Source organism: Pundamilia nyererei, unplaced genomic scaffold (assembly GCF_000239375.1).
Source record: "Pundamilia nyererei isolate P.nyererei 1_Seehausen unplaced genomic scaffold, PunNye1.0 scaffold00249, whole genome shotgun sequence".
Classification (NCBI taxonomy): Eukaryota; Metazoa; Chordata; class Actinopteri; order Cichliformes; family Cichlidae; genus Pundamilia; species Pundamilia nyererei.
This window is the reverse complement of record NW_005187650.1, coordinates 605,719-617,792: the sequence shown is the minus strand read 5'-3', so window position 1 is coordinate 617,792 and position 12,074 is coordinate 605,719. Positions and strand designations below refer to the sequence as shown.

At 41.1% G+C, this 12,074-nt stretch overlaps 1 protein-coding gene across 1 annotated transcript in view; it reads left to right on the top strand.

The window, feature by feature from the left end:
* Positions 1-7,525: 7,525 nt before the first annotated feature.
* The window catches only part of tmem164 (transmembrane protein 164), a 21,523-nt gene continuing 16,974 nt past the window's right edge, over positions 7,526-12,074 (top strand). The window contains exon 1 of the mRNA XM_005749570.2: positions 7,526-8,459. Within this exon, the coding sequence (XP_005749627.1) occupies positions 8,022-8,459 (438 nt within the window). The 5' untranslated portion in view covers positions 7,526-8,021. The remainder of the gene's footprint in view (positions 8,460-12,074) is intronic.

The following is a 12,074-nucleotide window of genomic DNA, read 5'->3' as shown; positions in this document are numbered from 1 at the left end:
TCTGGACCCCTTAGTACCAACTGAGCATGATTCAAAAACAACAACCTACTTGTGTATTGTTGCTGACCGTATCCATCCTTTATAATCACAGTGTACCCATCTCCTCATGGCTGCTTCCAGCACAATAACACACCATATCACACAGCTCGAATCATGTCAAAGTGGTTTCCTGAAGACGACAAGACAGTAACATGACATTCATTGTACTTAAATGGCCTCCAGGGTTACCAGATCTCAAACCCATCCAGTCCAAAGCGGTGGAATGGGAGATTCACATCATGGATGTGCATCTGATGAATCTGCAGTGACTGTGTGATGCTATCATGTCAATATGGACAAAAATCTCTCAGCAATGTTTCTAGCATCTTGTTGACTCCATGCCACAAAGAATTAAAGCCAAAAGAAGGCCCAAGATGGTACTAGCAAGGTGTAACTAATACAGGGCACTAATTCTTCATACATACCTAATACTATGTAAAATTCACAGTACAGTAATATGACCATGTGGCAGTGGGTCATTGTAAAGACTTGTTAAGACTTGTTGTTAATTGTTATGTAGGTTTTCTACGAAAAGGTTGTGAACAAAACGTGTGAGGCGAAACTCAAATATCGAACCTTTACATCAGCTTCGATGTCTGTCATCCACCTTCAGTCACACCTTGCAATTTTAGCATTTTTCTCAGTTACAGAACGTCAGCTCAGCTCGTCGGTTTGTACTGAAGAAGACACCGCTGGCACTTGGTGCTTTTCAGTGATTAGTTTAGGTACTGTAACCCTGCAGGCAGATACTTTGCCTGAAGGCTGTTTCAGGGCTGCCTCTTGTAGCTTTGTTGTTAATTAGCTTGCTTGTTTGCAATACAAGTGATAGTAATGCTGGAATTGCCTCTATCCATGCCTAGTTTCTTCTACTATGGAGCGTTCGATGGTTTGTGTTTACCAGAAAAGAAGTATGCTAATCTGGAAAAAAACATGCGAGTGGAAACAGCTCTGTGGAAAACGTTTCATCAATCAGTAAATATTTTGGAAAATAAACATAACAGGAACTGAAAAGCATCACATGTAGTAGGCATTTTAGTGGCATGATAGGCATGTACAAAGCAGAATTAGCCTGATTCATAAGGACTAATTTAACTTCACAGTCAAATCACAGGATTTATCACCCAGAGAATAATTTTAGAATTTCTGTTTTAGATCTTGGTTGTTTGATAAAGAATCAGTCAAATCTTTTTTTTAAAATTCCCTTTGAATAAGCTGATTTTTTTTGCTCAGCAATTTTGTATTTTCAATCAAGCCATGCTAAATTACGCCTTTGAAAATGGTCCAAGTTACAGGCCCTCATAGCTTACATGGGTGGCGCTATTTTTATTAGTATCACTTGAAATTCTCATGGCTGAAAAACACATTAAAGAAAAGAAAATTAAGAAAAGAAAAGAAAACCAGCCACCTCTTAACAACAATATCATGTCATATGTTATGACTGCAATAGCACCAGGTGCTACCAGTTGTTGTTGTTCACTGGTGAAAATGTTTTTTTAATTATTAATATTATTTTGGCTAAACTTTCAGGGGTCATATCACCATTCGGGATAGATGGCTGGTCAAAATAAGGTGCCGCATTTCAAAGGTCTCCTTTTGCACCTATGTTTTGATCTTCTACCAGTGCTTGTTTCTTTAACTCTAGTGCAGTTTGAAATTTTCTTTAATACTTTCCTGCTTCAGACCTGATAATTTTATACAGACATCTCCGGTACTTTATAAGTCGTTAGGGCGCAAATATGCTGGAAAAAATTAGTATCAAGTAGTGCCAAATTCTGACTCACTCCTATGTTCTTGGAGGGCCTGGACCCCCTGCAAAGTAATGATAGTATGAAAAGTCTTCATCAATATGCTAAAGTCACAGCATGAAAACATCAGCTTATCCCGAGAGGTCAGATGGGCTGCACACATTAATTTATTTTTTTTTACGCAATGTCCTATCTAATAATACTGAACTATGATGTCCATGAAACAAGCTGTAATTTTCTATTACATGCCTGTGTGTGACACATTTCACTGTAATCTATCCATAAAGAAAATTGTCCCCCTCCAAAAAAAACGTAGCCCCCCTCTCTCTCTCAGGCGTCTCATTTGATGGTTTGTCATTTTATCTGCCTGGGAAGAGACTGCCTCGCTATCTCTAATGATTTATCAAGCATATAAAAGCAGACGGACTGTTCTAAAGATTGCAGTGAGGCTGTTCATCTGGCTTTAACTTGTGATGCTGCACTCTGCTGATGCTGAAACGAGTTAAAGTCCCCGTGGCTGCACGCTGTGAGCGACTATAAGGAACGGGGCTGGAAAGAAATATGTCACGACCACAGGAAAGATAAGGGAAGAAAACTTGATTTGGAGAAAAGTTGCCTTGTTTACTTGTCTTAAATGAAGTTGAGACACTGGACACATAAGAGACGTGAGCTGAAGTCAAAGGAAAACCATCAGCATTGTGATAAAGTTTGTCCTTTTTTGTGTGTGTGTGAATTGTGCTTTTATAATGCAAACAGAGTGGACACTTTTATTTATCAAATGGCCAGAAATGCAGAGATTGCTGTCATGTAAGGCAACAACAACCTATTGCCCTTACTCGAATGCTCTTGCATGTATATCCCCCACCCCTCCTCTGCACCGCTCTGAGTCAACCAAACCCCTGCAGACAGCTGTAACAATACCCAGTGAGTTCTTACTCTCTGACGTACAGAGCAAACATAACAAGACTTTGCTGAAATCTCTGCTATTACTTTACCTTTTCTTAAGAAATGTATTGATCTTGTAGAACAGATACCACAGCAGCAATATGGATTGGGTGAGAAAGCTCCCCCCTGCTCTGCTGTACCGTGTCTCTGGGAGTTTCATTTCAAATCCCCCTCCTATGCCCCATGATTTTTTGCCCATGTTTTAGTATCGATTAGCGGGTAAAAATGAACTATGTCGGCCTGTTTCTGTAGCTGTTAGCACACTTGACAGTTGCGGTACATTAGATTAACTGCAGAGTGGAAAGCTCAGATGCCCTGCAGTCAGTGTGGAGGATCCTCGTAGAGGAAACAGCTCAACAGCTGCATTCGTCCTTGGAAAGATAACGCAGTTCGAACGGCTTAAACAGAGAGGCAGAGAGGAGAAAATGAACTGTGGCATATTGGCGGTAATGAGAAAATGAACCCTGAATTATAATATGTGAAGCTACCTGTGTGGCTTTTCAGGGATGGCTGGAGGATTAGGCTGCAAGCAGAGGAATTACATTTACATATAAGAGAAATAAAGCGCAGCATTTCCCACACACATTGTTCTTTGCTGTTCGCAGTTTGAACTGTGCATCTCAGCTTTATCTGACATTATAATGTGGCTCGCTGGGTTTTGATGGTGCCAGCATCTGCCTCGGTTTGAGTTTCATTGACTGTGCGCCTCAAGTCGGCCCACATGGCATCTCCCGAGATGATACCCTGACGCATTTACCCATTCCAGTCCCTCCTCTAAGCGCCCCTACCTCCCCCCAGGAGATGCATGGATGAGCAGGCTCATTCACCTCGTGGGGTGTTCCCCATGCATGACTGATGTTGAGATTAATATCCTTGACTGAGTCCCGCTCTGCAGTGCAAAGAGGAGGAGCAGGCCTATGAAAGCAAGGCCTCCCCCCTCAGGAGTCCATTGATTTTTCTCACTATTCTGCCAAACACAAACACAGAGTCACAAAACTGTTTATCTGTTGTTCATGTAGAAGCCATCACCTCGAGGGCACAGCTGGCCATGTCTGATCCCCCTTTTTTCTTTCTTTCTGTGTGCATGCAAAATTGAGACTGCTGCAAGAAATGAATGCCTACCAGCTCATCAAGGAAATTAGCCTAATTTAAACATATATACATGAATTGTAAACACATAGACACAGAATGTAGGAAGCAGAATCCAAATGGAATGATAATTCATGTTAAACTGAAATGTCCTACAATTATTTCTATAAATTGACTTTTATAATGGGAGTTGAAAATGAGGTTTGGCAGCTGCACAGTGTGGAGTTGGCTCCAAGCTCTCTCTGTCAAAGTGAAAATGATTCAAAGACAACAAAATACTGTTTGCAGTCTTTTCACTTAAAGCACATTAACCAGCTAAGGAGCCAGAACTATAAAAGCAATTGGCCTGTTCTCTTTTTAAGAGGGTTGGGATTCTCAGTAAAGTGAGGCTTTTTCAAACATTAACAAAAAAGAAGAAGAAAAAGGGCCTCATGTGGAGTGAATCCACACAGAGCAGGGAAAATGGTAACATCGCCCCCTGGTGACACTGACAACACCGAGAAACTGCTTGTTCTTTTTGAAAGAAGTTTAAACTGTAGTCTGAGTGAAACTGAAATGAGGACTTGCTTTGTTGAGAAAGCGATGTGATATGCGCAGATCCAGGACATTACAAATGGCTTTGATAGCATAGAGTGGGACAGGATGTTATGTGTCTGTGTGTGTGTGTGTGCTTTTATAGGACAGTCCGTGTTATATTTTAAAATGAGGTTGAGTAGTGACAGCACTGTCATGTAAATCCTAAAGCGTCCGAATTCTAAAGACTTTTCGGTACACAAATTCTTCTTTTTGCAGATAATGTATCGTGGAGGGAACCTTGAGAGGAAAAACCTGTGTTTAGCGGTGCAAAGTAAATCTCAGGCTAATGTTAAAATGGCAGCTTTGTTGAAAAAGCTTCTGACCAAAAATATTCTTTTCAGTTTTCTTCCTAAGCTTTGATCTTCTGTGTGTACCCACACAGCCTTGAACCTGAGTCATCAAATAAGAAGAGGTGCATTAACAGTCCCGAAATCCATTTTCTCTGTAACAAAAGCCAGGCTTCTGTTTTCCTCCCTGTTTCCTGCTCATCTTAGTTTCATCTAAATGATCTCTTTCCAGCAGGCCTAAAGGGTTAGATTCACTAAGTTGCTTCTATCTGACTGTTTTTTTCTTTTCTTTTTCTTTTCTTTTTCTTTTTTGAGGTGTTCAGCATCTATCTACTCTATCTACTTAGCACTTTTAATTCTTTTATGTCTATTTAAGCGTTATATGACAGTATGTTTGCACTAAGTACCGCAGCAATTTCCTAATGTTGTAAACCTGCTCAACATTTGGCAATAAAACCCTTTCTGATCCTGATTCTGATCTCAAGCCAGGAAAACGTTTCACTCTTTTCCCCTTGAGATCACGTGCAAGGAGGCCAGTTGATCTTTAGCCCTCTTTCTGCTCTGCTCCACATCCTGAAGTGAGGCCTGTTGGACTTTGTAGCTTGTAAACTGAGTCAGAGCATTTTCCCTTGTGGGACTGAGAGAACATACTGTATTACCCTTTTCACAATGTTGAAAATTGGGTCCAGTTTATTTTCCTGGACAGCACTGTGAGAAAGGCTCTGCCGAGTTGCCTTATCAAATGTGAGCAGCTTCTCTGGTACCTGAATAGAAGCCTGTCTCCACAGCAACCTGTTTCCATACTGCTTAGTTACATTTTTACGTGGCTTTTCCGATAATAATAAAAGATAGATAAATGTGGCTAAAACAGAGCTGGAGTAGAAATGAATGATCAGATAATGGCACTCTAGTATACAGGATGATTTTATGCAGGTGCTGTAATACCGCTCTAACTGGTTTTAACTCATATCTTTTCTTCCTTATGCGATCTCACTGTCGATGTCAGGAAATTAGATAACCAAGAAATTATATCTTATCTATGTCATAACTTTTCAAATGAACCTCCAGTGCTCGTCCTTTCCATTTTCCACAAGGAAGCAGTTTTGGCCACAACTACAAGTAGTCAAACATGCCACCAAGCTATGGCAAAAAAAAAAAAAAAGTAAGTACATGCAAATCAAAGCGAGCACCTTAGGAGACACATTAGTTTCATCCCCGGTCTTATTTTTACTGCTCTTTCTTTCCTTGCCTTATGAGTCCATTTTCATCCAATCCCCACGACATCATCCAATCCACAGCGTCTCTCCTTGCATGTTTGTGAAAAATATTTGCTACACTGAAGTGCACTCCAAACCAATTAGTGAGGAGAGTGCAGACGTCACTACCCTCTTCTAGAATGGAAATTCAATGCTAAGCAAGGAAGAAAGAAAGCAGCTTACAAATGAGTTCTCCGAGGACTTTCATGAGCCTGTTCCTCATCCTTAATAACCTGGTTTTCGAAAGGCAGTATTTTGGTCCCATTATAATTTTAATCATATAGCCTTTATGTTCCTCTGGCCTTTCTTGTCCATAGATATGAGATGATGGAGAAAAGTTTGGTGGCATGCATTGGTGGGGTTTACATGGAGAGCTGAAAAGATGGCAAATAACTGCATGAATTCAGTTCAGTTCAATTCAATTTAATTGAATTAAGTTTTATTTATATAGTGATAAATCACAACAACAATCACCTCAAGCTGCTTTATATTGTAAGGTAAAAATCCTACAATATTATAAAGAAAGCTCCAACAATCATATGATCTCATATATGTATGAATTGCATTTAAGTGAACAGCTGTTTTTAGCCTAGATGTTGCCCTTGTGGAGAAGTGTTTTTTATTTTATTTTATTTTTAGTGAAATGGTAAAATAAAGCTTCCCTTTTTTGACAAGATTAAAGAGCTGGATTGGTGACCTTGAACCATCCATTATTTATGCTGTTATAGGTTCAGGCTGCTGGGAGACATCTCTCCTCCTCTGTTTTTACTCCCTGCTTATTGATATATGACTAAAGCATGTCATTTTCTCTCTCACGCACATAGATTGTATTTTCTCTTGTTTGTGTCCTTGTACTCGTGTTTTGGTGTCTCATTCCCGTCATTCTCAACCAGCTACAATAGATGGTTTGGTAGCAGAACTAGCTTCTGATGGATTTCTTACACTTCAAGAAAATCTCTTCTTCCCTACTATCACTTTCTGAATGCTTTTTCATAAGGATCATGACTGGTATTCATCTTTAAAAAAGAAGCACATTGGGGATTATTTTTGTGAACTGGTGCCAAATAAATAAAGTTAAATAGAACTGAATTGAAAGCATTAGTGATTTGTACTGATAAAGCAACGGAGACTTAAACAGAAACATTACTATGCCTGTATTGACTGGCTGCTCAATTTTCCCCCTCCCAAATGCAACGAGATGCTTAGTGTTAAGTTTCCGTATTTTCCCTGAACGCCCCATCGGCAAGTGTCACGTGTGTCAAAGAAGAGACTGTTTTATGTGCCCTCAGAAGAGAGACTCAGGCAGTGTGTATATTCATTGAACCAAGTTAATTCCTCGGGTCACTCAATAAACTTTTTTTTTTAGTTTCTTTTGAGTTTTTTACAATTTAATTGCACATTCAAACAGTCGTAAATATCACCTGTGTGTTCACGTGTTCAAGTGATTAATGAGACGTAACAACATAGCTTAGATATACAGACATCAATATCTCGAACTTTAATATTAGCATATAATTGAACATGGTATCGATTAATTTGGAAATTCACATAAGAGGAAAACTGCATTCTTTTTTTCATTTTGGATGTAAGATTTATTTATATTTCGGCTTCCTTTAGCATTGTGATGAGCCTGTAAGGCAAAACTCGGGGTCAAATCTATAATGTATACCTGTTCGTTTCAGTAAGGCTCGGTAGATGAGCTAGCTACCTAACGGCTGTCGGCGCTGTTGCTAACACATGCTAACTATACCAGCTCTCCAGCTTGATGTGTCTGAGAGCTGATAGCCAGCGCACTGGCTTGCTTTGTATGATGCCGACTACAGTTTAACTGTCCATGCTAGCGAGCTAAGTGTGTGAGGAACGTGAAAGAAGAGAGGCTTGGCAGCACCCTCTAACACCACCACCACCACCACCGGCAGCATCCACTGGTAATCTTGACTACGGCTGTCTATTGTCGCTAGCTGAAGTTCCTCCTCCGTTTGTGGATGAGGTAGTTAAGCTAGCTCAGACGAACCGGGGCGGCAGTCTATACATGTCTATCTGTCGACCACGAGGCGAGCTGCGAAAGGCAAATCTTGCAGTTCATGTTTCGCCAAGAGGTCGGTGTGGCGTCTTTTATTCCATCCTGTTCGTATCTTTTCCAACACGAGAAGAGGAATATGTCCAGATATAACATATACAGCCTGCTGGACTGGATCTACGGCGGGGTGGACCCCAAGTTTGAGGGCAACGGGGGCCCCGAGTGTGCTGCCTTCCTCGCTCCACAGCAGCGCATCAGCGAGAGTCTGGTCATCGTCCTCATCTCCCTGGTGGAGATTCTGGTGGCACTGAAGAAAATAAACATCTCCAAAGAGCTCAGAGTAGCCGGGAAAGACTGCATAAGGGCAAAGGAGGATAGTCTGGGCAAGAACCTGTTGCTGGTTACCCTGTGCATGACTTTCGGAGTGGAGGTTGGCTTCAAGTTTGCAACCAAGACTTTGATATATCTGCTGAATCCTTGCCATGTCGTCACCATGGTGCAGGTAAGCATGACACTGGAGGGAAAGAGCTGATGTGTGCCCTTTAGGATTACGAGCATGACTAGTGGGGATTTATTAGAAGATGTCATCTTCTCTTCCGAGCTGTCCTCTCAAAGCTGATGGGTTGATGGGGTATAAATTTTAGTGTGCTGGCTGGACTTCGAAGCCCTTGTTTTCATTAACTGGTTGTTGACCTGATCTCACCCATCTCCAGCTCTGTGGAGCACCCTGATCGATATTTTGCAATCACTGTCTCTTAATGGCTTTATGGCGCCTTGAGATACATGAGCATGCTTTTTATTGAGCCATGCGAGGCTTAGAACACGGGAAGAAATTATAAACTAGTGTATGTAGCACATTTAAAGCTTTTTAATAAATTAATAGAAGCAAATTGATTCTAAAAACCACAGGAAATTCGGTAAGAAAGTACAAGTTTGAGCCTTGTTTGGACATCATTGTTCCGTGTGTTAGGGAGTTGGTCCAGTGCTGCCACGAAAGAAGACATCTCAAGTTCATTCCTTGGCTGTGAAACCAGAGCTGTCCCCCTCTTTGTCTCCAAATATTATTTTATGAAGCTGTTGTATCAACAGCCTGTAAGCCGGTGAGGTCAATTCCAGCCTGAGGTCAATGTCAAACTCTTTAATCAGCATTAGGGAGCTGTGTCTTTGCTTTTATGTGTTAAATAACACTTAGATCATGGTAAATGGACTGGTTCTTATGTAGCGCTTTTCTACTCATCTGAACACTCAAAGCGCTTTACTCAACTTGTGCATTCACCCATTCGCACAAGCACATTTTTCTAAGTGCTTTATAGCTAACATTCACACACATTCATACTCCGATGGATACATCGGAGAGCAATTTGGGGTTAGTATTGTCGCGAAATTGATCAATGTAGAGCAGTGAGACAAACCATGGAGGGCCCAGAAAAATAGGTTCCAGACATTAGTCACAGTTAATGGTACATCTTGTACATCTTTAATGGCTACAAACAGACATAGAACTTCTCTTTTCTATAACACCTTCCATACAAGGTAATAAACTTCAAGCCCTCAGGGTCTCTGGGGCTAATTATTGACTGTGGTGATCTGTTGCCAAGTAGAGTAAAATATAGTGAGACACCAAATGAGTTAAGGCCTCAGGCCTGACACATTCCTAGATTATATGTGTTATATGTATTGTAAGCATGCATGCAATCATCCTTCTATGTTCTAGTTTCCCTCAGCGTGTATCACCTGGACAGTCACGCCAGTGACGCTTAAGACCCTTAATGAACCGAACATCAACTCGAAATAAGCACAAATATGCAATGTGTATGAAATACTTCTGACCGTACTTGTAATAAAAGTTAACATAATGGAAGGATCCTCAAATGAGCATCTTCAATAGACAACTTTAATGCAGTTTCAATATCCCAAGGATATTTGGCATGCAGACTAGGGGAAGCCAGGAATCAACCACCAACCTTCCGATCAGTAGATGACCTGCTCTACCACCTGAGCTACAGCCGCCCCATCATGAGTCAAAATATGCAGTACCTGCTTGTTTACACATGCAGACTGCTTGATCTTCATGGTGCATGACTGCCATGTGACAAGTCATCATGAAAATTGAAGAGTAGAGCAAAGCTGATGTGCTCAATGATGATGGATTTTTCAGGTTTCAGGGAGGTAGCATGACAACCAGCGGACACTGAAGAATTGCTGGCTGTGATGAAAAATTGACTGACTGTAGTAAAATGTCCTTGATGTAAGGGCGAGATGGACAGCAGTGTATGTGTTGTTGGTGTTAAAAGGGGCGTGATCAAATGAGGAAATGGGTTTTAAAAGGAAGTTGTACAGCTTTCACAACTTGTGAAAATCATCTACGTATAGATTTTTTTTTTCTCCCATCCAGAGGAGGGGTGGGTGAGGGGGTGTTGACACTGGCACCAACTGATTATTTGTAGCACGTGCTTGCTGGAGCTTGAATCTGATGTGGGGAGAAAAAAAGCTGGAAAGGAGAAGGCGTCATGCATTCCTGCATTCTTGCTTTATTAAAGGTAGTGCCTGTGGGCTCGGCTGTCTTTGTTGAACACTCTTCTAAAGAAATCGTGGCTTATTAATTGTTCTTTGTTTTGTTTCATGCATGCATGAGCTCCTATCGTGATCACACATTCCTCATGTTGCATCTCTAGCGTATGGGTGTGGTTTTAATCCCTTTCAGGCCTGATGGAAACCTCAGATAAAAACATCTAAAGAGGGATGCAGAGCTCTCCAAGCACCCATTTATTTCCTGTCTCATTTGAGCTTGTTAAAGCTGTGCATCTGGAAACAATAGTGAGTTTCAGTTCACTCTTAAGTACACTCAATGAGGAACGAACACCACCTCTGTGCTGTTGAAAAGAAAATACCCTCTCGTTGCTACACTGCGTCAGTTTGCGTGCCTTTCAGTGTTGTTATGCAGCAGCTGGTTTTCATGACTGTTAACCAAATCCACATTTTGAAGAGGACTGGCATTATTCTTGAAAACACAAATTTGGTGTGCTAGTGAGTTTGATATTTTCCTTCACCGAGCACAAAGCAATGCGACTTTGGGAAAATGTGGCGCTTGTTGGCACAGTCATAGTATCTGTAGGTGGAGGAATAGAGGCGGTGTCAGTAGGAGCTTTTACAGAGCAGCAAGTATGAGCAAATATCAAGGTGAGAAAGCCCCACAGGGGATGGAGTTTAGTGTGTGATGACTGAGTGCTTCACATCCAGCAGCACGGGTTTTTCGTACGTTTTCCACCACATAGTACCGCAGCAGTCATCGTGGCACGCTGAGGGTCTCCCGACTGATCAGTTTATTATCGTGTATTTCCGTTTGAGGCCAGCGGAAATGGGTGTGGTTCCATAAACAACTAAATCAAATAATGGGTATATCAAGTTGGAGAAATCGATATATGGAGGGGCACGCACTTTATGCTTCTTCTATGGCTTGCGATTGGTGCTAATACGAAGACAGTACGAACTTCCCCTGCCGTTTTATAGATTTCTAGATTTCAGAACTAGCTTGCACAAAGATGAAGAACAAAGAGCTTGAACATAACAGCTATTAAAAGATACAAATTTCCAGGTTCAAATAGTTCTGTGTTCTGCTTATGATGGACCTCTGTGCAAACTGTTCATCAGTCCGACCTTACTGATTTACACTTCAATGGGGAATGAAAAACACCATGAACCCAGGAGGAGAAAAGTCCCAGCATTTACTTTTGTTTGTTTCCATCACGTATAATGCCAGCACTGACAGGTAGTGTCAGTGCTGGCATTAACTACCAAATGCCAGCACTGACATTTATGCTTGTAACCGCTTATGTAGGTTACGTTGTATATTCTACATAGATTCTGTGTTGAACTCTGGTGCGGTCCCTCTGCTGTCTGAAACTGAAACAAGCCATTCTGTTTTTATCGACATAAAGAAGTTTTTTCATTGGCTCTCCCTCATAAATATGTTTGTACGTGAGCCACCTGCAGCCCACTATCACCTTAAGTGGATCAAACCAGTGAAACATTTAGAGTGAAAGTGTTTACACAGCAAGTCCCACAAATATCTTCATATAAAAAAGTGCAGTTTTAATAACAAGTCTGGTTTTCTACA